This window comes from Oncorhynchus masou, chromosome 22, assembly GCF_036934945.1.
Source record: "Oncorhynchus masou masou isolate Uvic2021 chromosome 22, UVic_Omas_1.1, whole genome shotgun sequence".
Lineage (NCBI taxonomy): Eukaryota > Metazoa > Chordata > Actinopteri > Salmoniformes > Salmonidae > Oncorhynchus > Oncorhynchus masou.
Genome location: NC_088233.1, coordinates 32555369 through 32582252, shown reverse-complemented (window position 1 = coordinate 32582252; position 26884 = coordinate 32555369). Strand labels below are relative to the sequence as shown.

The window sequence follows — 26884 nt, the reverse complement described above, 5'->3', positions numbered from 1 at the left end:
CCACGTGTGTTTGACAACAGTTGATAATCAGCTGATAGTTTAATAAGGGGGTGCGCTACCAAAATGGACGAATGGCGGGAAACAACGCAATTGCGCATTAGATTATGCATTCTCAGTATGCACTGTATTGGAAAACTGTAATTTATACAGTAATTTGGGGCATTATCAACAGTAAAATACTGTGTAATGTTTTACTGCAGCATACTGTAATTTATCGGGCATTGTGGGAAAATGATGTGGATGGGGAAAGAATTGCTGTACATGGAATGGTACCAAAATTAAACAACACAGAACCGTACAGTATTTTTGGAGCCCCAAAACATTTTGACCACTAGCGGGTCAGGGTTGGGCTCAATTCGAATTGAAGGCAAGAAGTAAACTAAACTTACAATCCAATAATTAAAAAAGGACATTTATTTTCAATGACTTCTCAATATACTGAAAAGTAGAAGCTATTTATTTCAAAAGTTTTAGAATTTCTGAATTTTAAATTTAAATCACTTCCTAAATTGACTGCCTTCAATACGTATTGAAATCAACCCTGTACCGGCTTCATGGTATTGTTGTTTGTGGCTCATTAAAGGGAAACTTCACCGCTCCTCTTTTTCACTTTATATGTCCATTAACCTCTTACACTTATGGTGGCGCTATTTCATTTTTGGAAGAAAAACGTTCCCGTTTTAAACAAGATATTTTGTCACAAAAAGATGCTCGACTATGCATATAATTGCTACTGTTCGAAAGAAAACACTCTGACGTGTCCAGAAATACAAATATCTTCTCTGTGCGTGCCCTTTAACGTGAGCTTCAGGCAAAACCAAGATGACTTGGCATCCAGGAAATGACAAGGATTTTTGAGGCTCTGTCTTTCATGATCTCCTTATATGGCTGTGAACGCAAGAGGAATGAGTCTGCCCTTTCTGTCGTTTCCCCAAGGTGTCTGCAGCATTGTGACGTATTTGTAGGCAGATCGTTGGAAGATTGACCATAAGAGACCACATTTACCACGTGTCCGCCCGGTGTCCTGCGCCGAAATGTGCCAGTATTTTTCCATGGGGCACAGAGAGAGAAGCAAGCTTCCACGAACTGCATGTCAATGAAGAGATATGTGAAAAAACACCTTGAGGATTGATTCCAAACAACGTTTGCCATGTTTCGGTCGATATTATGTAGTTAATCCGGAAAAAGTTTCACGTTGTAGGTGACTGCATTTTCGGTTCGTTTCGGTAGCCAGGCGCAATGTAGAAAACGGAACGATTTCTCCTACACACAGACGCTTTCAGGAAACACTGCGCATTTGGTATGTGGCTGGGAGTCTCCTCATTGAAAACATCAGAAGCTCTTCAAAGGTAAATGATTTTATTTATTTGGTTATCTGGCTTTTGTGAAAATGTTGCGTGCTACATGCTACACAAAATGCTATGCTAGCTTTGCATACTCTTACACAAATTAGTCAATTTCTATGGTTCAAAAGCATATTTTGAAAATCTGAGATGACAGTGTTGTTAAGAAAAGGCTAAGCTTGAGAGCAAACGCATTATTTTAATTTTATTTGCGATTTTCAGAAATCGTTAACGTTGCGTTATGCTAATGAGCCTGAGGCTTAGTCACAATCCCGGATCCGGGATGGGGAGTTTCAAGAGGTTAATATGGTATTAACATATCATATGTGTCATAAAATCATCCCTACATGCAAATACAGGCATTAATGCATCTCACCAGTAGAAACAGGCCATACATACATTTCCTGGATGTAAGCAAACCACATTATCCAGAATTCATAGCGATATCAGGACGTAGTACTGCTCCGGTGGATCCAGTTCATTTGGAAAAAATATCAAAATGTCTGTGTTTGTAGCCAGCACTTTCAGCCAGAGGATTTCGAAACTGATGGGGTTGCCAGGTGGGCGAACGTTGAAAAGTGATGCTATTCCACAGATTTTCCCTTTCACTTCAATGAGGAAGGCCGAGGAAGGCATTCGATCAGCCAACATCAGTCTACTGGACCATATCTAACAGTTGGCCAGCTAGCTAAACAACTACTGCAGAGGCTGTTCTATTTTGAGTCCTATCCCATCAACATAAGGCTCAGCACCAGGAACTAGTGTAAGTCACCTTTGCTAAAACTTTCCATGACTCCAAGATGAGGAAAATAAACCTACTGGAGCTAGGCATGAACATGGTCCGTGTCTTGTTGTCATAGCTGTTGTGTTTAAAAGTAAGCTACAACTTCTACTGTTGTCTTCTCTGTATTATGGAGGCTTAGTTGATTGTTCACGCAAAGCTTGAAGTCTAAATTGAAGAAAAGGAGGCATTAGGTGTGTGACTGACTGGTGTCTGTTGGTGGTGGGCAATGTTTGTGAAGGTTAGTATGCCTGATCTATGGACATGAGGGGGGTGGGTAGATACAGTATAGTTCCTTGTTTGAATGTGTATTGATGGGGAAAAAGTAGTAAAATGTTGACTAATCACTGACTACTGTGTGTTCTATCGATCCTGCTGCTGATGACCTGGACACCAGCTTTAGTAATACAGAAACTATAGGCCCATTGGATGAAAGCTTTCAGTCAGAAACGAGTTCAAGTACAACATCATCTGACTCTGAAACAAGCCAGGACAGCCTAAAAGCACAATACCCTCTTCAGAACACAAAATTCAAGACAAAGTTTATTTGCTCTGGAGACCGAGGTGAGTTTACAGAGCAGTATGCAGGAACAGTTATGGCGATGTACATACAAAAAAATATATCCTACTAACGCCTATAATAAATACTACGGTTCTACAAATGAAATACTTGCATATGGTATTGGTGGGCAGTCGACTCCTTGCCTGTCAACTCCCGATGTCAACTCCCATATCTGGGTGTCAATCTCCTAAGATTCAGTATTTTTGCAACGGAAGAAGTTGCCGTAGTCTACTTCAAGAACACAAGCTCTCACATCTTTCACAGCAGAGAAAAAGGAGCGAACTAGCGAGGAACAGAGAGAGATGGGAGGGTGAGCCAGGCAAAGGTAGGCATGTCGGACATCTGGGAAGACAGTCTAAACCATGCATCGGTAAACAAAAGTTCACTCATGACCACCAGATGCATCAAACTCCGCGTTCCGGTGTAATTCATTCATTGTCAATGGAGCAGTCCGCAACGCTATGTTGGGGATGCCACACTAGGCTGCGGTGTATTGTGTACTGCATGTGTTCAATATTTTCAACTTGTGAGTTGCTTTACCGTGCTCTGGTACAAACAGAAGTACACATACATACTCCAACTAGCTAGCTTTTAGCTAGCTGAAAAGCAAAGTACATGAGCATCAAGTATGTGCAAAAAATGCAGGCTAAACATCTGGCGAAGAAAATTCATATGGATCTGGTGGACATTGGAGGTGAAGTAGGGGCTATCAATGAGCATGCTGAGCTATTCTACATGAAACAGACTGGAGACCAAACACACACTAGCGTTTTTCATAGTGCAGAGAAAGAGCAGGCGAGCCAGCGAAGGAGAGAGAGGATCGGGGCAGGCAGACAGACAGTCAAAACTGTGCACATAGCCTATATTTTGGTATCTGTATCTCGCAATGTCTTGTCTAGCAATGCCTCGTAAATTGACCAACATTAGGCTATCAATTAGTATGGTCTCTTCATAGTGCCAGTGAATTGAAGTTGAACATCGCCAAATGCATCAATTTAATTATGCCTAAAGCTTATTTAATGAAACCCTGGCTGGCTGTTGATGTCCTCTCCAACCCTATTCTTGAAGAGCTACCTTCCTGTAGGTTTTCGCTCCAACCCCAGTTGTAAATAGCCTGATTCTGCTTATCAACCAGCTAATTATTGACTCAGATGTGCTAGATTAGGGTTGGAGTGAAAGCCTACTGGATGGTATCTCTCCATGAACAGGGTTGGAGAACCGTCCTTGGCAATAGATCGCAAAGCAGGGCAACCCAGCTAAAGTTCACTTTCTCATCAATAAACACATCTCAAGTGCAAATACGGTTCAGCGACTCAAATCAGCAGGATGGGGGGCATTGTTATTAGGAAGAACGTCGTCTACCATGGATTGCTAAAGTAATGACTGTGATCACACTTCATACATTTAAACATTATGGGGACACCTATACTTTTGGCAGCCAAGCAAGCATGAGTTATCAGTGTAGCAGTAGCCTATTATTGTCTAGGAAGGATGTTGACATATCTTCACGACTACAATAAAAGCCTAGATGCTTCCGCCATAAGAGTCAATTCAATTAAAAAATATATGAATAACAGGGTTTGTGAAAATTATTCCTGTGTGAATCGTCCTCTGGAATACCGCACATGCTTGGATAACAATTACAAAAACAATGTCTCTAGTAATACCCGCCCGAATAGGGCTATAACATGGCAAAGCATAGGCTTAACATCGTAAGTGGCGCCCAATCATCCCATGGGATCCGTCAAGGCTGCACACAGCCTATATTCTAGTTCCTACACATCACCTTCTATATTCAAATAAATTAGGCATTTTCTTGGCTACTCTAACCACAGGATTCGGAGTCGACTCCAAAAATCCTGGAGTTGTGCACCACTACCATGGTGTGTTTGGGTGGTGCAGTAAAGCGTTCGCGGTACCTTTGATACAAGGAGAGATTGTTCTTATGAGACCTTTCACATTTAATTTTGAGAGTAATCAACTTCTTTGTATCCAATCTGTATTGTTTGTGAAAGAAAGACAAAAAAAAAACACAATTAGACATTTATGGGCAATCATTGTGTACTGTCTGTATTCCTACTGCAGCATGGTGTAGAACAAGGCTGTAGGCTGTAGTCTTTACAAAGACAGGGACAATTTGTCAACCTAGACTTCCTACAATGTCCTAACAGATAGAAACATTATTGAGACAAGTTCAATGGCTCTGTTGAACAAGGACAACCATATCTACTAGGTGCTAGTGTGATCACGCAATCAGCGAAACACAAAGGCCACAATAATTGCTACAAAACATTACTCATTTTTAGATCAGACTGCATGCTCAATACTGCTATATTGTATAATTTATGTATGGAACACTTCTCGTCACTCAGAATTATGTAGGGAAACTGGAAAAAGACCCTAAATAGTGTATTTCGGTGAAGATTTTCTTTAACATATTTTGAGGTGGGCCTTGTAAGTAGCTATATTTGTTGCAGCCATTAGTGAGAAGTTTAACCAGTTTAACTCATATGTGTTTATGGTGCCTTCTCAATTTAAAATGTACAGGGGACAGATTGGAGTGACAGCAAGTCTTAAACGATAATGGTTGAGTCTTTTTTTGGACTTTTGCCGCTGCCAGTTTGGAATCCTTTGGCCTCTAGAAGTGTAAGGGATATAAAAATATCCAATAGCCAAATATTATTTGATATGCTGTAATGTGCAAACACATTAACTAGAAGCCAAACTTCGTGCACCAATGCCCAGTAATTACATGGAAATACTGGGAAAAATACAAACCTCTTCTCCCTTCAATGAATTGAGTTCATTCATTTGTTCCTTCATTACGATTAACCTTTTTACAGTATAATCCAGTACATTTTATGGTATTGTACTGTGTGTCATTACACAGTACTTGCATTGCTACCGTATTAAGATTACAGTAGGTATACTGCAATATGAAATACAGAAACATACTTGCCAATGAGCTACCTGTTAATTGCTGTCAAATTCACAGCAACCCCTTTACAGTGTGGGTGAGCCTAGTATGTTTATTTTCTGCTTACTGAATTCGTTTTCACAAAACAGAACATTCTAAATAGTATGTAGTGCGATTAATACACAATGTAGTTTTAACAAGTAGTAGGCAAGACAGATTTTGGACATGTCCATACTTTAACCTGCTGAAAATATGAAATTACTGTCAACAGTGTTATCCAAGCGTACTGTACTTACAGTAAAACAGAGTTATCCAAAGAAAGTTTGACAAAATATCCACACACAATTCATTTTGAGAAATCAATGGAGTCAGACATTTTGCATCTGTCTTGCCTACTACCTGCTAAAACAACATACATAGTGTACTAATCACACTACATATTACAATACAAGACATGCATTTGCTTACACCTTAACAATGTTTTAACATTTCATATTACCTACAAACAGTAGCCTTTAGCTAGATGTACATTTTCTGGAGATTATTCTGGGATTAGCGTTACTCATTGTATATTTATTATTACTTTTATTATTAAGTGTTTTACTTTTCTATTAATTCTCTATTTACTTTCCTCTACATTGTTGGAAAGGGTTTATTAAGTAAGGATTTCACTGTTAGTCAACACCTGTTGGTTACGAAGCATGTGAAAAATAATATTTGATTTGATTTGATTAACCATAATTAATAAGGAAATCTCTCTGAGGAGAGGAATAGAAACATTGCTAGAGAAGCTATGTGTGCTCTCTGGCCTATCAGAGCTGTGAGAAAATACACTGTTTAAAAAAATAAAGGGAACACTTAAACAACACAATGTAACTCCAAGTCAATCACACTTCTGTGAAATCAAACTGTCCACTTAGGAAGCAACACTGATTGACAATAAATTTCCCATGCTGTTGGAAATGGAATAGACAACAGTTGGAAATTATAGGCAATTAGCAAGACACCCCCAATAAAGGAGTGGTTCTGCAGGTGATAACCACAGACCACTCCTCCGTTCCTATGCTTCCTGGCTGATGTTTTGGTCACTTTTGTATGCTGGTGGTGCTTTCACTCTAGTGGTAGCATGAGACGGAGTCTACAACCCACACAAGTGGCTTGCTGTGTCTGTCAGCGTAGTGTCCAGAGCATGGAGGCGCTACCAGGAGACAGGCCAGTACATCAGGAGATGTGGAGGAGGACAAACCCAGCAGCAGGACCGCTACCTCCGCCTTTGTGCAAGGAGGAGCAGGAGGAGCACTGCCAGAGCCCTGCAAAATGTGTGTGCTTACAGCCCAACACCGTGCAGGACGTTTGGCATTTGCGAGAACACCAAGATTGGCAAATTTGCCACTGGCGCCCTGTGCTCTTCACAGATGAAAGCAGGTTCACACTGAGCACATGTGACAGACATGACAGTCTGGAGACGCCGTGGAGAACGTTCTGCTGCCTGCAACATCCTTCAGTATGACCAGTTTGGGGGTGGGTCAGTCATGGTGTGGGGTGGCATTTCTTTGGGGAGCCGCACAGCCCTCCATGTGCTCGCCAGAGGTAGCCTGACTGCCATTAGGTACCAAGATGAGATCCTCAGACCCCTTGTGAGACCATATGCTGGTACGGTTGGCCCTGGGTTCCTCCTAATGCAAGACAATGCTAGACCTCATGTGGCTGGAGTGTGTCAGCAGTTCCTGCAAGAGGAAGGCATTGATGCTATGGACTGGCCCACCCGTTCCCCAGACCTGAATCCAATTGAGCACATCTGGGACATCATGTCTCGCTCCATCCACCAACGCCACATTGCACAACAGACTGTCCAGCTTTAGTCCAGGTCTGCTTTAGTCCAGGTCTGGGAGGAGATCCCTCAGGAGACCATCCGCCACCTCATCAAGAGCATTCCCAGGTGTTGTAGGGAGGTCATACAGGCACGTGGAGGCCACACACACCACTGAACCTCATTTTGACTGGTTTAAAGGATATTACATCAAAGTTCGATCAGCCTGTAGTGTGGTTTTCCACTTTAATTTTGAGTGTGACTCCAAATCCAGACCTCCATGGGTTGATAAATTTGATTTCCATTGATAATTTTTGTGTGATTTTGTTGTCAGCACATTCAACTATGAAAGAAAAAAGTATTTAATAAGAATATTTAATTCATTCAGATCTAGGATGTGTTATTTTAGGGTTCCCTTTATTTTTTGAGCAGTGTATATACTGAACAAAAATATAAACGCAACATGCAACAATTTCAAAGATTTTGCTGAGTTACAAATCATAAACTCACAAAAAAAGTAACGTCCCTTTTCAGGAACCTGTCTTTCGAAGATAAAAAATACAAATAACTTCACAGATCTTTATTGTAAAGGGTTTAAACACTGTTTCCCATGCTTGTTCAATGAACCATAAACAATTCATGAACATGCATCTGTGGAACAGTCGTTAAGACACTAACAGCAACAATTAAGATCAAAGTTATGAAAACTTAGGACACTAAAGAGGCCTTTCTACTGACTCTGAAAAATACCAAAATGAAAGATGCCCAGGGTTCCTGCTCATCTGCGTGAACGTGCCTTAGGCATGCTGCAAGGAGGCATGAGGACTGCAGATGTGTCCAGGGCAATAAATTGCGATGTCTGTACTGTGACACACCAAAGACAGTGCTACAAGGAGACAGGATGGACAGCTGATCATCCTCACAGTGGCAGACCACGTGTAACAACACCTGCACAGGATCGGTACATCTGAACATCACACCTGCGGGACAGGTACAGGATGGCAACAACAACTGCCAGAGTTACACCTGGAAAGCACAATCCCTCCACCAGTGCTCAGACTGTCCGCAACAGAATGAGAGAGGCTGGACTTAGGCCTGTTGTAAGGCAGGTCCTTACCAGACATCACCGGCAAAAACGTCACCTATGGGCACCAAACCCACCATCACTGGACCAGACAGGACTGGCAAAAAGTGCTCTTCACTGGCGAGTCGCGGTTTTGTCTGACCAGGGGTGATGGTAGGATTCGCGTTTATCGACAAAGAAATGAACGTTACACTGGGACCTGTTGGATCGGAGGGTGAGGGCTAGGGTCATTCCACCAAGAAAAGTTTGGGATCTTGCAGGTGCCTTATTGGAAGATATTGTGCCTGTCGGTCCCAGATACCTTTAAAAAAAGGTAGGGGTGTGGTTTAGAAAACTAGTCAGTATCTGCTGTGACCACCATTTGCCTCATGCAGCGTGACACATCTCCTTCGCATAGTGTTGATCAGGATGTTGATTGTGGACTGTGGAATGTTGTCCCAGTCCTCTTCAATGGTTGTGCAAAGTTTCTGGATATTGGCGGGAACCGGAACAGTCTATCGTACACGTCGATCCAAAGCATCCCAAACATGCCCAATTTGTGACATGTCTGGTGAGTATGCAGGCCATGGAAGAACTGGGATATTTTCAGCTTCCGGGAACTGTGTACAGATCCTTGCTACAGTATCACGCTGAAAGGTGATGACGGCAGATGAATGGTACGACAATGTGCCTCAGGATCTCATCACGGTATCTCTGTGGATTCAAATTGCCATAAAATGCATATGTGTTCATTGTCCGCAGCTTATGCCTGCCCATACCATAACCCCACCGCCAACATGGGGCACTCTGTTCACAATGTTGACATCAGCAAACCGCTCGCCTACATGACGCCACACACTTGGTCTTCGCCATACACGTGGTCTGCGGCTTATGGTAGAGAAATGAACATTCAATTCTTTGGAAACAGCTCTGGTGGACATTCCTGCAGTCAGCTTGCCAATTGCAAAACTTGAGACATCTGTGACAAAACGGCATGCTGTTTAATCAGCTTCTTGATAGATGTCAGGTTGATGGATTATCTTGGCAAAGAAGAAATACTCACTAACAGGGATGTAAACAACTTGGTGTACAACATCTGAGAGGAATACATTTTTTTGTGCGTATGGAACATTTCTGCTCACTTCACATGGCACCAACACTTTACAATGCGTTTATATTTTTGTTCAGTGTAGATCTGATTACAGATTTCCAGGTCTGCTTCAGTCTTCTTATGAGAGATTAGAGGTGAGAAAGCTTATCTGTCTGTGTAATCAGCTGGTCCACCTGATCCTCAGGTCTACACCCTCTCCCTCAAAACATTTTAACACAAACTAACTCAACTCATAGGTAGACAACAGGACTCTCTTCTGGAGGTTGTGAGAAAATATGGTAGCTGGTGGTGCTCCTCAGGTCCTCCTCAGGTTTCATTTTAATGACAATATTATAGGCTACAGTAAATACATGCTTAATTGGCCACAAAATTAACTGCAAATAATATACATTGACTTTCACTACTTATTTTTAAACCACTTCTGTAAACCACTTTTGCTTTTGAATATCTCAACATTTACAGTTCCTTTTCCCACATTTTGTTGAGTTACAAGGTGGGATAAAAAATGGATTTAACCTGTTACATCTATGGGGGCGCTATTTCATTATTGGATAAAAAAACGTGCCCGTTTTAAGCAAGATATTTTGTCACAAAAAGATGCTCGACAATGCATACAATTGACAGCTTTGGAAAGAGAACACTCTGACGTTTCCAAAACTGCAAAGATATTGTCTGTGAGTGCCCCAGAACTGATGCTACAGGCGAAACCAAGATGAAACTTCAAACAGGAAATGAGCAGGATTTTTGAGGCTCTGTTTTTCATTGTCTCCTTATATGGCTGTGAATGCGCAAGGAATGAGCCTGCCCGATCTATCGTTTCCCCAAGGTGTCTGCAGCATTGTGACGTATTTGTAGGCATATCATTGGAAGATTGACCATAAGAGACTACATTTGCCAGGTGTCCGCCCGGTGTCCTCCGTCGAAATTGGTGTGTCATCTTCAACTGCACGTCTTTTTCCAAGCGATTCACAGGAGAAAGTAGACATTCACGAACGATATATCAATGAAGAGATATGTGAAAAACACCTTGAGGATTGATTCTAAACAACGTTTGCTGTGTTTCAGTCGATATTATGGAGTTAATTTGGAAAACAGTTCACCGTTTTGATGAATGAATTTTCATATTTTTTTTGGTACCCAAACGTGATGTACAAAACGGAGCGATTTCTCCTACACAAAGAATCTTTCAGGAAAAACTAAACATTTGCTATGTAACTGAGAGTCTCCTCATTGAAAACATCCAAAGTTCTTCAAAGGTAAATGATTTTATTTGAATCCTTTTCTGGTTTTTGTGCAAATGTTGCCCGCTAAATGCTACGCTAAATGCTACGCTAGCTATCAATACTCTTACACAAATGCTTGTTTTGCTAAGGTTCAAAAGCATATTTTGAAAATCTGAGATGACAGTGTTGTTAAGAAAAGGCTAAGCTTGAGAGCTAGCACATTCATTTAATTTCATTTGTGATTTTCATAAATAGTTAACGTTACGTTATGCTAATGAGCTTGAGGCTATAACTGGATACAGGTTTTTTTCATAGCCAAACGTGAACAAAACGGAGAGATTTGTCCTACACAAATAATATTTTTTTGAAAAACTGAACATTTGCTATCTAACTGAGAGTCTCCTCATTGAAAACATCTGAAGTTCTTCAAAGGTAAATGATTTTATTTGAATGATTTTCTTGTTTTTGTGAAAATGTTGCTGGCTGAATTCTAGGCTTATAGCTATGCTAGCTATCAATACTCTTACACAAATGCTTGTTTAGCTATGGTTGAAAAGCATATTTTGAAAATCTGAGATGACAGTGTTGTTAACAAAAGTCTAAGCTTGAGAGCAAATATATTTATTTCATTTCATTTGCGATTTTCATGAATAGTTAACGTTGCGTTATGCTAATGAGCTTGAGGCTATAAATAGGATCCCGGATCCGGGATTGCTCGACGCAAGAATTTAAGTAATTTTTTGTACACGATCTAAACAAAATACTATGTAATGTCAAAGTGGAAGAAAAATTCTAACGTGTAAAAAAACCTAAATAAACACTAATATATCTTGATTACATACAGTTGAAGTCGGAAGTTTACATACAACTTAGCCAAATACATTTGAACTCGTTTTTCACAATTCCTGATATTCAATCCTTGCAAAAAGCCATTGTCTTAGGTCAGTTAGGACCCCACTTTATTTTAAGAATGTGAAATGTCAGAATAATAGCAGAGAGAATGATTTATTTCAGCTTTTATTTCTTCCCGCACATTCCCAGTGGGTTAGAAGCTTACATACAGTCAATTAGTATTTGGTAGCATTGCTTTTAAATTGTTTAAAACTTGTTGACGCTACTCATCCTGGTAGCGGGATAATTGTCATCAGCAACCGCTGAATAGCATAGCTCCACAGTCAAATAATATTACTAAAAAATATTCATATTCATGAAATCACAAGTGCAATTTAGGTTTAGCCTTTTGTTAATCCACCAGTCGTGTCAGAGTTTTATATTCTGCTTTACAGTGAAAGCCATCCAAGCGTTTGTGTAAGTTTATCGATAGCATAACATAACATTATGTACACTAAGCATTAAGTAGCTAGGTCACAAAAATCAGAAAAGCAATCAAAAAAATTGTTTACCTTTGATGATCTTCGGATGTTTTCACTCACGAGACTCCCAGTTACACAACAAATGTTCCTTTTGTGCCATAAAGATTATTTTTATACCCAACATACTGACGTTTGTTTGCCGCGTTATGTTCAGAAATCCACAGGAAAGAGCGGTCATGACAACGCAGCCCTATATTCCAAATAATATCCATATCCATATCCACAGAAACATGCCAAACGTTTTTTATAATCAATCTTCAGGTTAGTTTTAAAATATATATTTGATAATATATCAACCGAGTGTGTAGGTTTTTCAATAACAGCGGGAGGAACAATGGCGACTTTACTCTTTTGCGCAAAACTCACTCTGAGAGCCCCCACCTATCCACTTATGCAATGTGATCCTTCACGCTAATTATTTCAAAATAAAAGCATGAAACTATGTCTAAAGACTGTTGACACCTTCGGGAAGCCATAGAAAAATCCCCTGAGTCAGTACATGTTAGAACCACATTTGACAGCCATTGCAGCTATATATATATATATATATATTATTATTATATATATATATTTCTGGGTAAGTCTAAGAACTTTGCACACCTGGATTGTACAATATTTGCACACTATTCTTTAAAAAAAAACTTCAAGCTCTGTCCAGTTGGTTGTTGAAACAAAGATAGACAGACATTTTCAAGTTTGCCATTGATTTTCAAACCGATGTAAGTCAAAACTGTAACTATGCCACTCAAGAACATTCCATATCATCTTGGTAAGCAACTCCTTATTGTCCTGCTGAAAGTTGAATTTGTCTCCCAGTGTCTGTTGGAAAGCAGACTGAACCAGGTTCTTCTCTAGGATTTTACATGTGCTTAGCTTTATTCAAATTATTTTTATTCTAAAATACTCCCTTGTCCTTGCCGATGACGCGCATACCCATAACATGATGCAGCCACCACCATGCTTGAAAATATGAAGAGTGGTACTCAGTGATGTGTTGTGTTGGATTTCTGAAGGCACTGTTATTGTTTATCATGAGTATAAATACAGCTGCCAAACTTCACAATTTTTGGGCCCTTCTACAGCCCACTCTGCCTTACAGTAGGACCAAATAAACACATTCTTTATAAAGCTGTCAGCGAAAATGTACGGAAAACCATACTTGATTCCTTACTGAGAATTATAGCTTTATGGTTAAATTATATGGCCTGCTGGAGTTGGAACACCCCAAATGGTGAATGGAGGTAGAGGCTCCAGCCCAGGCCTGTACATTTACTCTCATTCTTTCACAGTCTGAATGCTGAGAGACTATGATGGTCAGCAGCACATGAAATGTCCATTACCATCCAAAATACTTCACTTCATAGGGTGGAGTGCCCAGACGTATAGGAGAGAGGAGAATTCGTTTTGGATAAGAGCATCTGCTAAATGACTAAAATGTAAAATCTAAATGTAAATGGAGGAGGAAAGTGGAGGAGAGGAACGTCTGCCAGGGAACAGCTGCCCCTGTAATTTATATTGATGATGGGACTGGCTGGCGTGGCGGTCTGGCAGGGAGCTTCCAGGGGTTTGATCACTCAGGCAGGAAAAGAGGAGAGAGATAAGATAGAGGGATGGGCTCTGTCTTTGGGCTCTCTGGGCTGAATGGATGGGGAGGGAGGTTTCTCCCTGAGTCTGCTCAGCTGAGACCACAGAGACACTCAACACTGGCCAGTCTGGCCCTGCACGAGACGCAATAGGAGAGCCTAGTCTGACTGAAGTGATGGTAGTCAGGGTGTAGTTGTAGCTGGAGAGACATAAATAGTGCCCTAGTATAGCCAGCCTTAAACCACCATGTTGGGTGGAGCTACTGTATATCCACCTCATTATGACTACTCCAGCCAGAAGTACTAGAGCTCCTCTCCTAATCCACCAGATCTTCCATCACAGTGTCCGTGACCATTAACTGTCCTTTGAATCATTCCCTGTGCATACACATCTTTTGACTCAGGACTATTGCCTCTTCCTGACTGCACTGCATATCAATCAGCGACTTGTTAAAGCGCTTTACTTTGATTTCTTGACACGGATCAGATTTGAATATTTCTAATTGAAATGAAAGTGTGCAGTCCAGTCTCTGCCCAGGGCTTTGAACCCAGACTCCTAAATCATGCTCTTTGATTTGAGGCCCCTTCCGGTGTAGAGGTGCTTAGCTCTGGTCTAATTAAGACAGCAGTGGGTTATCGGATAAATGGTCAAAGGACTCTGTTTTAACTTACAGAGGAGAAGAGGTTGAATATCAAACACACACACTTCAAACAAACACTCCATTCATCCCTCTGGCCAGGCAAATAGCTTAACATAAACATCTACCTGACCTTAACGTTATTTTCAGAGACAGAGTTTATGTGACTGCTTCACTCAGGTAGGGCTGGCTAGAGGGCCAGCTAGTGCAGGCCAAAGACCACTTTTTTGTGTTTTACAGGGAGTGATCTAACCCTGAGACAGTCAGTCCACTTTTACAGAGTATCCCTACGGTCTTCCCTCTCCACAAGTTTCATCGTGATGAACAGAGTGAGAGTATAACCTTCAGAGCGCGACTCTCCCACATATACACACACAGATGGAGACATGTGCGCGCACACACACACACACACACACACACACACACACACACACACACACACACACACACACACACACACACACACACAAACTACAGTTTTTAGATGCATTTATGTTTTTGTATACATTTATGTCATATCTACAGTCTTCAACTGAACAGTTCTCTAGGAAACCATCATTTTTCAACATAAATATTGTGTGGCTTCAGGTAAGAGGCATAGAATCTCTGAGATTGCCTACTGTTGGCATTTACATAGCATTCATAGCACCATGCTGTGTCACAAACCATTCCTGTATCTCTGTATTTCTCTGATAGCATCTCTCTTTCAGAAATGCACAGCACTTGTAGTTAACCCAGCCTCTAAAGGTTTCAAACAAACCACATCCTTGTATTTTTTTTAAGTTGCAAGCCTTGCAGAGAACAAAGAGGAGCTTCAGCAAACTGTCTGGCTGGGATATCAGAGCATGATTTCAGACAGTCATATGACTACATATCATTTCAATATCCTCTCTGCCGTTATTAAAATATTCTCTCCAGTTCTGCACACAGATAGGAAATAATGAAGAATTGCAATAATAAAGAAAAGTTGACTTGGGAAAATGTCAAAGTACGAGGTCATGTTGCTGTTGGAGGTCAATGTGTGATGAGAATATTACAGTACATACAGTAGTAATAAAAAAAGCACAATCATTGAATCTCTTTTCATCCTAAGTATAAGGTATACTGCTGTGTCTGATTTGAAAATAGGTGGTTTTATAAAAGCAGGCCAGTAGCTAATATGTTATGTTGTTGTCTTCCATAGTTTTGCAATAATGTGGGCTAATGTCCATATTTCAATCATTTTGGTATTAATTTCAAACAACAAGTGGAATTCATGCTATCAGATGGTTTGTACTCACAGGTATGTGTCTTCTTTGTTACTGAAATACCTGAAAAATAAAGGGAAACAGACTTGTTAGAACCACATTAAATCTGAACATTGAGGACAGTCATACAATATCACTGTGCCTATATAACGGGGGTCCGTGTGCTGCTAAAAGCTCAGCTTCCTCCACTGCCCAATACTGGGCTCGAACCAGTGATCCTCTGCTTCGCCACACATGTGACCGCCCTTCTTAACAACGTTCTAATGGTTAAAGCCACCCAAAATGTACCTCTTGGATCGCTCCATCCGCAACATTTCAAGCTAGCTGTGGAGTGAGCTTATGTTACGTTCTTAACTCCGTTACACCTAATAACACCTAACGCCACATGGCTGTGTTGCTATGTGACTGTGCTGCTGTGGCCCTGTGGTTATCCTGTCTCTTGGCTAGGTCACAGAGATTATAGAGGTCCCATGCAGGCTCAGGGCAGTGGTGTGACTGGCCCACCTACAGCCCTCCTACTGAAAAACCCATAGCAACAACCCTGGCAAGGTTGCTCAAACCCCACGGACAGCATCCAGATCATGATGTATTTTGTATTTTTTTCTAGAATATAAATCTGCACAAACACTGTAATGCCCCCATGTGTGACCTCACAGGGCCTATTGTCTGTACATGAGTAAGTCTGTTCCCCAGAGCAGAAGACAGGACGGCAGCGCTGTGACTTCACTCTGAGTCAGACCTGTGTTTCTGAGGGTGAGGCAGAGAGGGAGCGGTACTGGCAGTCCTCAGCCTTCCCCCCTTCGGGTGTCAACTCATCGGATGAGCCTCCCTGGCTCCAGCTTTGTCTCCGGCTGCAGCCCCTCTCGTCTGCAGCGTGGGCCTAATGCCCTGAGAGTCCGACTAGGGCAGCGCACAGCCAACCATGGACCCCAGCGGGCTCCGATGCTCATGCTTTGCAGGGCGAAAGAACACTAATAGATCCCACTTGTCATGCGGAAGCAATGGCTAATTTTTCTACAGCTTGCATCTGAAACTCAGGGGATGGCGGGCTGACATGATTCAATAATTCTCCGGCAACTGGCCGGAGATAACAATGTTTCAGACATGTTTGAGGGGAAACGAGTCAAAGAGCAACGAGGGGGAAAACAAATACTGTAAGCTTGTCAACTCTCTGTACACAGACACACATTGGATATCAGGTCCATTGAGCAGAAAGAGAGAGGGGAAACAGCAACCTAGAGGCCATGTCTCTGTGATCAGGCTACAGCATTGTTCCAGTGCTCACGGCCAAAATAATTGTCCAACTGAGTCATTACACAAGAATAATAAACAATTGGTAATCCTCCTTTAATTCCAGGTCTCAATCAACTAAGGGTATTCAGTGTTAGCCTCAGAGGCCATGAGGGAGTAGTAGCGTCAAGGTGTTGTAAGAGCAGCCAGACTTAGACCTCTAACACCATGTAAGGAACCTCTCTGGTTTCAGGTTGGGGATATACAGTATCAGGGGCTTTTTCCTGGCTTCTCTTCAGATCTTACAAACGCTATTATAGACACATAAAACAGACATTTTGAGACTTTGTAAATCGGGCTCTGGTTATTGTTAGACAAACGATACTAAAGCATGAGTTGTACTCCAGCTATTTCAATGAAAATGCACAACACAATTTCACACTTCGAATGTAAGGAAATTGGTGGAAAAAGCATGGCTGAGTCACATTCTTTCCATTAGATCACAATATTAAATCAGCTCGCTGTTCCGTAAAAGTCTGAAATGTATCTCAACATTTTGCTTCCCCCAGAAAAAGCAATAGACCAGATACAACTAAAGAATGAACATTGTGAACCCTTAGATAAGGGGATTGTCACTCTCCAGAGCATTGCTTGTAATAGTGGATGTGGCCAAACTAAGAAGTACAGTAAGAGCAGATTTTGTTCTCTTTCAGTTCCTAATTCTCTGAATATGGCTGAGGTCCAGCAACTAGTAGTGGTCTGTGTGACTTAATCCCTGCTCTCCCTGTTTCTCCTTACACTGCACAAGTGGTTCTCAAACTGGGGGCTCGCAATAAGATTTTGGGGGGTTGCGAGTTTGAAACTGAATGACGAAAATACATATTTTATTAGGCTACATATACAATTTGTATTTTATATGTATACCTTTGCCTAATCTATCTGGTTATTAACATAGACCTACATTATTGCACAAAATTATTCTCTCAATAAACATCTCATCTGTGCTTCAGAGCCAAAAAGTTGTGTGTCTTGACTGTTCATCAGCATTGGTTTGCAAAGGCAGGTGAGCCCATATCCAGGTTAGTGACCAAAAAGCACTGGTTTCATTTTATCCAGTTCTGCCTGCCAAGAACAGTATGTTTATATTATCCAAATAAAATACAGTTTAGCAATCTGCTACAGATGCATCTTTGCCAGAAACTGGCAATTGAATTGATACTTTTCACATTTCAGATATACTTAGCCTGGGTCGCTACTGGATATATGTCTGAAGATGGCTGTAACATCGAAATACCTTCAGTACTTACGGGATGAAGATGTAACATATTCTGATTAATTTGTTACGATATTTGTGAGGTAGAAAAAGGCTACAGATAGACCATGCTTTCCAACCTCTGCTGTATACAGGTAGGCTATATGATCCTGCTTGATCTGGACTTTAGAGAAATGACATATCCGTAGTTGATATTGGTTGCTAACATAAATGACTTTCAGCTCAAAATGCAGGTGTAAAACAGAGGTAATTTCTGTATATTGCATTCAGCAAATGCATCACCGTTTATGGCTGTATTGACAGGCTACATTTGCGTAACATTTGTGAGCACAGGAGTTGGGAGCTTTGACACTCCTTTTTAGGGGTCGCGGGTCAAAAAGTTTGAAACAATTGCACTAAAACATACCACACTACACTACATTATTCTACCCTACATTATACAGTACTACCCTACACTACATCATACATTTCACACCTACATTACACTATCCTATACTACACTACATTATACTACCCTACACTACTCCACAATATAAACTGGGTGGGTTGAGCCCTGAATGCTGATTGGCTGACAGCAGTGGTATATTTAAAAAAAAAAAATTTTTTTAATTTTACCTTTATTTAACCAGGCAAGTCAGTTAAGAACAAATTCTTATTTTCAATGATGGCCTGGGAACAGTGGGTTAAGTGCCTGTTCAGGGGCAGAACGACAAATTTGTACCTTGTCAGCTCGGGGGTTTGAACTCGCAACTTCTGGTTGCTAGTCCAACGCTCTAACCTCTAGGCTACCCTGCCGCCCCAGAATGCATATCACGGGTATGACCAAACATGTATTTTAACTGCTCTAATTATGTTGGCAACCAGTTTATAATAGCAATACGACACCTCAGGTGTTTGTGGTTTATAGGCTATATCCAGGCACTCCGCTTTAAGTCGTGCATAAGAACAGCCCTTAGCTGTGGTATATTGGCCATAAACCACACCCCCTCATGTCTTATTGCTTAATTATACTACACTACATTATACTACATTAGAGTACATTACATTATACTAAACTACATTATACAATACTACATTATACTAGACTACAATATGCTACATTATACAACATTACACTATATTACTCTACATTACACTACCCTACAGTCCTCTACACTACATTACACTACATTATATTACACAAAATTATACTACACAACATCATACTACATTACATTAAACTACACTACATTATATTACACTTTGCTACACTACACTAAATTATATGGCACTACATTATACTACACTACATTACACTTCATATATTACACTACACTACATTATACTACACTACATTATATTACTCTACACTACATTATACTGCACTACATTATATTACTCTACACTACATTATACTGCACTAAAATACATTACATTACACTACACAACATTATATTACTTGTACACTACATTATACTACACTACATTACACTACACTATACTACACCACACTATACTACACCACACTATACTACACCACATTAAACTACACAACATTACACAACACTAGAAACACTACATTATACTACACTAAATTATATTACACTGCACTACATTATAATACAGAACATTATACTACACTACATTAATTTACAATGCACTACATGATACTACACTACACTGCATTATACTACACTACATTATATTACCCTATACTACACTACATTATACTACATCACATTATATTACATTACACTAAACAACATTACATTATACTACACTACCCTATACTACATAATTAAAAAAAAAAAGTTATTTCACCTTTATTTAACCAGGTAGGCCAGTTGAGAACAAGTTCTCATTTACAACCTCATTTACAACCTGGCCAAGATGAAGCAAAGCAGTGTGAAACAAACAACACAGAGTTATACATGGGATAAACAAACATACAGTCAATAACACAATAGAAAGATCTATATACAGTGTGTGCAAATGTAGTAAGATTAGGGAGGTAAGGCAACAAATAGGCCATAGTGGTAAAACAATTACAATTTAGCAATTCAACACTGGAGTGATAGAGGTGCAGAAGATGAATGTGCAAGTAGAGATACTGGGGTGCAAAGGAGCAAAAAAAGAAATAACAGTATGGGGATGAGGTAGTTGGATGGGCTATTTACAGATGGGCTGTGTACAGGTGCAATGATCGGTAAGCTGCTCTGACAGCTGATGTTTAAAGTTAGTGAGGGAGATATAAGACTCAAGCTTCAGTGATTTTTGCAATCGGTTCCAGTCATTGACAGCAGAGAACTGGAAGGAAAGATGGCAAAAGTAGGAGTTGGCTTTGGGGATGTGAAATATATCTGCTGGAGCGCGTGCTACGGATGGGTGCTGCTATGGTGACCAGTGAAATATATCTGCTGGAGCGCGTGCTACGGATGGGTGCTGCTATGGTGACCAGTGAACTGAGATAAGGTGGGGCTTTACCCAGCAAAGACTTATAGATGACCTGGAGCCAGTGGGTTTGGAGACGAATATGAAGCGAGGGCCAGCCAACGAGAGCATACAGGTTCTAGTGGTGAGTAGTATTTGGGGCTTTGGTGACAAAACGGATGGCACTGTGATAGACTACATCCAATTTGCTGAGTAGAGTGTTGGAGGCTATTTTGTAAATCGCCGAAGTCAGGGATCAGTAGGATAGTCAGTTTTACAAAGGTATTTTTGGCAGCATGAGTGAAGGATGCTTTATATTACACTACACTACACTAGATTACATTATACTACACTACAGTACACTACACAACATTATACTTCCCTACACAACATTATACTACACTACCCTATACTACACGAAAGTACACTAAACTCCTTTATATTATATTACACTGCACTATATTATATGCACTATATTATATTACACTACACTACCATACATTACATTATACTACAATACATTACATGGCAGTACACTACCGTACATTATACTACCCTACACAACATTAATACTACACTAACCTACACTAAACTACATTATATTACACTACATTAAATTACATTACATTACACTACATTATACTATACTACACTACCCTACTACACTAAACTACATTATATTATACTACACTACATTATACTGCACTACATTACATTACACTACCCTACATTATACTACACTATGATATTACATTATATTACACTACACTACACTACCCAAATTATACCTCACTACCTTACACTAAACTACCGTACACTTAATTTTACTACACTACATTACACTAGCCTACACTACACTACACTACCCCACAATGCACTGCACTACTATGCACTGCACTACACTACAATGTATGTCAGCCCCATCAGAATCCTGCCGGCTCAGTCCTATCAGCTATCAGTCTTGCATCCTCCTCAAATCACAAACAGCCATTATGTCAATGTCACTAAGAGATATGAAAATCGTTACACCAAAGATTTACTTGGACATAGAGGAGGAAATCATTACTGTCAAAAGAGTTACAGGCTCGCTTAGAAAAATGGCCTGTTGTTAGGCAGGGGAGGGGAGAGGAGGAAGGGGTGGAAAGCTTGCCCACTTCCTTTATGTGTCATTCAGAGCACTCTGATTGGAGGTGGCACGGGGGAAGGGGCAACAGAGCCAATGAGTGAATCAGCCTGTGGGAGGGGAGGGTGGGGCTAGGCTCTGGGCACTGACATTGGTGATACCTGCCAGTGTATGTCTACTCTACTGGATGGCAGGTTCAGAGGTTACTTTGTAGGTGAGTCTCTCCTTGGCAGACAGACAATCTAACACAACAAGCTTGCCGTTAAAAGACCAAAGTAGGGTGTATACAAATCAATGGCCATTACATTGATGTTCCCTTTAGCCAATACATTTTATTAGCATTTACTTTTGTTAAATGAAACTTCCCTCATTTGACTACTGAATTTTCTAGTAGAGATTACAATTTGTCACAATGGAAGGAGGGGACAGCTGTCACCTGGAAGTCTTTGATCATTCTGATTCCACCTCAGAGTGGTAAACATTCACAGCACACATTCTGCTCCTCAACATGTTCTCTCCAGTCTCTTCTCATGAGAATCGTCCCCTCATCAAATCTGAAAGGAGACTGTCAGCAGACGGCTGGAGGTTAACCTCCACCACATCTATCTGCAGGGGGGCACACATCCTGTAAACATGCCACTGAAACAGGAGTGAAGCGGGCAGGGGAGCGGGCTGGGGCCAGGCATCGGAGTGGTGCTTCTCCAGCACTGCAGCTCAAAGTGACAGCACTGTAATGAAGTCTGAGGCACGCGACAGGCCGTACGTCATCATTTCAGGTTCCTTAAAGCTTGACAGGGAATGATTATCATGGATGGTTATTGTCACCCTCCCTCCCTGGGAGACGCCGGTGCGCTCAGGGGTTGTTGCACCGTGACATTCAAAGTTACAGTCTCCTTCATATAATGGAGCTGTCCTCTCAGCGCGCTAATGGGAGCGATTCATTTAACCTGTGCCAGAAACACACAGACGAGGAAGTTCCTAATGCGAGGCCCCTCCCGTGGGGACGTCACACTCTCCCCCTGGCTGCTCCCTGCCTTCCTGCTGCTTGATTCATTGACTGGAGCTCCTCACTTATCATCATTCACTGCTCAGTCTGGGGAGACATGGAGACACTCTTCCTCCAGTCCGCTTCCCGCTCCGCTCTGCTCAGCACGCCTACGCTCCACGCCCAACACGCACAAGGACACGGCCAGCACGGATCAGACCAGGCCAAACCAGCACAGCAGTCCCAGATACAGGAGGTCCCACACACTGGTGTCAGGTAGGGAGTAGCTGTATTCTCCTGGAATCATGGGCTATTGGATACAGGTACTCAAAGCCCATCAGAGTCCATTACTAGGGCCTTCTTATCTAATACACATCGAAACTGTAGATACCATTCACTTTCAAAGTAGTTTACTTCCATACAGAGAAAAGAGTACAATATACTGATTTGAGATCCCAATACAATGAATAATTACATACCATACACAATACGCTGTAAGAGCTCAATTAGGGAGATCGGTGCAGTGTTCTAACTTTGGCAGTCTTTAGGAAGGCTAAGTTTCATACACAAAGTAATTCCAATAAGCGTCCCTTCTGCAGTGACACACTTAGCCTTATTATACTGGTATAAACTATAAATGCAAAAATGTAATGATTAAAAAAGCATAATGATTCTAATCAGCTGCCCCCTAATATACTAAAACACTTAATCCATGGAGAGGCCAACTATCTGGGGAGGCGTAAGAGAAAAATGACTTCTCTGTCTCAAGGCGCTGTTATTTCTGGTCATTTCTAATTGGTTTTAACTAAAAGCAACCACTCAGAGAACTCAACAGGTTACTCCAATGCATCGCTATGGAATTATCTGCAAATAGAAGATTTACATCCAAATTAGTTTTAGAGGACACCACAATTGTCTTTCAAGAGAAGAAAGGAAAAAGAGGGAGAAAAAAACAAGCCTATATTTCTCCATATATTTCTCTTTAATATATTTCTCTACGCCTGAAATGATCAGTGACCCACTGATCACCAGATAGAGCCCTTGCACTCTTCTCTCTCTACAGTATTTTTGCCAGACTCCTGTACGGTTCTCCCCCAGGGTAGTTCTGCTTTATTGGTCCTGTGAGTCTCCAGGTGAACCCTCAGTGCTGTGTGTTTGGAGCTGTGTGGTGGCTCGTGAATTATACATAGTGGCAGAGGAATAGACGTGGCCCAGGAGGGCCACGGGAACAGCAGGCATGGCTGGGAGGCAGATTGAACACTCTGACAGAATTTTAATTGTACCGCAGGGAGTGGAGCGATAAGCGCTATTGTTATTGGTGAGAAGCCGCAGCCCAGGTTCCCTCAGCTGAGTGCTTAAACAAATGGTGAGCGTCGCCAAACAGTCCCGTAACGCTGCCGCAACGTTCCCGGACTTAACGAGGGATTGCGTGGCAATTTTGTTGGAGGCCATCGTGTGGAGGAAGGTTCAGAACATCAACGCAATATTAATATTTACAATGATAGTAAATAAGTTGTGAATCTTTAAGACCGTAGCTGGCTGCCAGGTAATGTTTCCTAACACTCTCAGAGGAACAATAAAGGTGAGCAGTTTCAAGAAAAGGATACTTGAAGATTTTTTAAAATAATCCAATCAAATCAAATGTTATTCGGTCGCATACACATATCTAGTAGATGTTATTGCGGGTGTAGCGAAATGCTTTTAAAAATGAACAACTTCCTTTTTATTTAAAAAAAAAGTCTGGCATTTTGTTCAATGTTTCTGTGTGATGCTCTGTTGAGTGGTGCAGGGGAAAAGCCAAACGACAGTGTTTCTCCTGCTTTGAAATGCTTTTCTTTGATCCTGCCTGTAATGTAACTCCCCTCTGAGAGCTGGTCCCTGGAGGGCAGCGGATACAGGAAGCCCCTCAGCGCTGGTCAAAGTGAGGCCAGGGGCACAACACAGGCAGGCTTCTCTGTGTTTGGACTATCTGAGCAGGCAGTTCCCAGCTCTCAGTAATCTCCCTGGGATCCAGCCTGAACCACATATGAAACCCAATACCATCTCAGCCTGAACCATAAATATAGCCCTTCCAGACCACCCTGATGCACTGTACTGTACACCAGCCTGCACTGACCACTACTGGGTGCGTTAATAGGCTCACACAAAACAACACAGTTGGACTCCATGGATTCTGGAGTACATACTTCCTCGCAAGGATAAAAATAATATCTATGACAAACAAACATTACAGTAGTAAATGTATGCTTTTATTTATCAAATGATATGGGGTATCTCAAGTGCTCGCCAAGGGTCACCCACAAAAGCCAGAGCAGAACTAACCTAACGTAGCAGATATTGAAACTACATACTGGTCTTGATGAGAAGAAAATAAATATTGGGGAGGTTATCTTGTGCACTGCTCAACCAATCCAGTAAATGTCGAGGAGGAGTTACGATAGAGTGTTGCCGCAACATCCGGTGGATCATGAATTATACATGACTCGGGAGAGTCTAGAGCAGAACTGGACATAGGAAACAGAATGTCCGTCAGTCTGAGGGTTAGAGGCTGTGACGTCTGACCTAGGTTCATAAAATGAATTCCTGCTAGAATGTACTTTCTTTCTGTGAAACACACACAGTACAATCATTTCTTCAGCCTTTTAACAGGAATACCTAGAATAGGAAGACCTTGAGATCGTCGAGAGAATGGAACTGAACGGGGGCCAGAAAAGTTAAGCGAGCAAAGGGCTCATACACTTCTCGCTATAGCCAATCTCCTCCCATTCTAACCGGAAAGGAAAGTCAACATGCTTACACATTCCTGCATCACCTCAGAAAGGTTACAGAAGGAAGTTCTCCCAGGTTCAAGCTGAGACCCAGAAAACCCAACAGTTCCCTGAGGATAAGACCTTATTAATTCAGAAGTTCAGAATTAACTGAATCCTACACATGTAGCAATGTAATGCATATATTTTATTCATACTGGAGTTAATCATATCGCAGTCATTAAATGTCAAACTTGCAATACTAGATCATTTTTTGCAATGTGCTCCCTTGGGCTAACCTATTCAGTAGGCCTAGAAAAATAACTAACAAAGGAGATAAAGCTCTCTGATCACCCTTTTCAAAGCTTTGGGTTCTTCTCTGTGTGGTCTGCTGTTGTTGTACATGTGCAGCACTAAGGATGTCTCGCCACACAGACATCTCTACAGGAAACCACAAAAGCAGTTCACATGCTATTAGACTGTGTTTCCCAGAGGTCTAAATCACTATCACAGATATCATGCTGCAAGACTGCGTTTCCCAGAGGTCTAAATCACTATCACAGATATCATGCTGCAAGACTGCGTTTCCCAGAGGTCTATATCACTATCACAGATATCATGCTGCTAGTGAGGTGCTCATCAGACTGACCTGTCACAATCCTGATGAGAATCTAGTCTCTGGACTTCTCACCTGTCATGTCCAACATGTTTTATCTTCAATTCTACCCCTGCAAAACTCTCTCCATCCAAATTGTACAAGTCAAGATAGGCCTACAGGACTATAGTTATAACATGTTGTACACAAAGGAACGGATGTGTGCACTGATAGTCTGTCCCATGACAAGTAGTTAACAGAGCTGTCCAGCAGGTAACTAAAATGACACATTAATGAGGCAAAGAAAGCCACTGAAGATTTTTCAAAACGACATACATGTCTTACCATCACTCTTATCTACATTCGTGGTCAAAAGTTTTGAGAATGACACAAATATTCATTTTCACAAAGTCTGCAGCCGGAGTTTGTATGATGGCAATCTGCATATACTCCAGAATGTTATGAAGGGTGATCAGATCATGCAAATTAACTGAATGTTAATGAAGATAATACCGACCAAAACACTAAACGTAACGTGAAAAACAGAAACAGCCCTATCTGGTGCAAACAAACACAGAGACAGGAACAAAATAGTATACCCAACACAGGTGTAACTATAAAACAAAATAGTACCCTAGTGTGAAAATACTAGGACAGCGAGAAAACCCAACAAAACACTAACCACTCTCCCAAATACAGATGAACAAGCCCGCACAAACATAAGCGGGCTAAACAAACTTAAATAACCCCACCCTAACAACCAAACAAGGAACAGGTGAAACCAATTAGACAAAACCAAACAAACACAGAACAAAGGATCGGTGGCAGCTAGTAGACCGGCGACGACAACCGCCGAGCGCCACCCGAACAA

The 26884-nt window shown here is 41.2% G+C and overlaps 1 protein-coding gene across 1 annotated transcript in view; it reads right to left on the bottom strand.

The window, feature by feature from the left end:
• Positions 1–26884, bottom strand: part of roraa (RAR-related orphan receptor A, paralog a) — a 292895-nt gene that overhangs the window by 91852 nt on the left and 174159 nt on the right. Inside the window, exon 3 of the mRNA XM_064929949.1 lies at positions 15685–15714. Coding sequence (XP_064786021.1) covers positions 15685–15714 — 30 coding nt within the window. The remainder of the gene's footprint in view (positions 1–15684; positions 15715–26884) is intronic.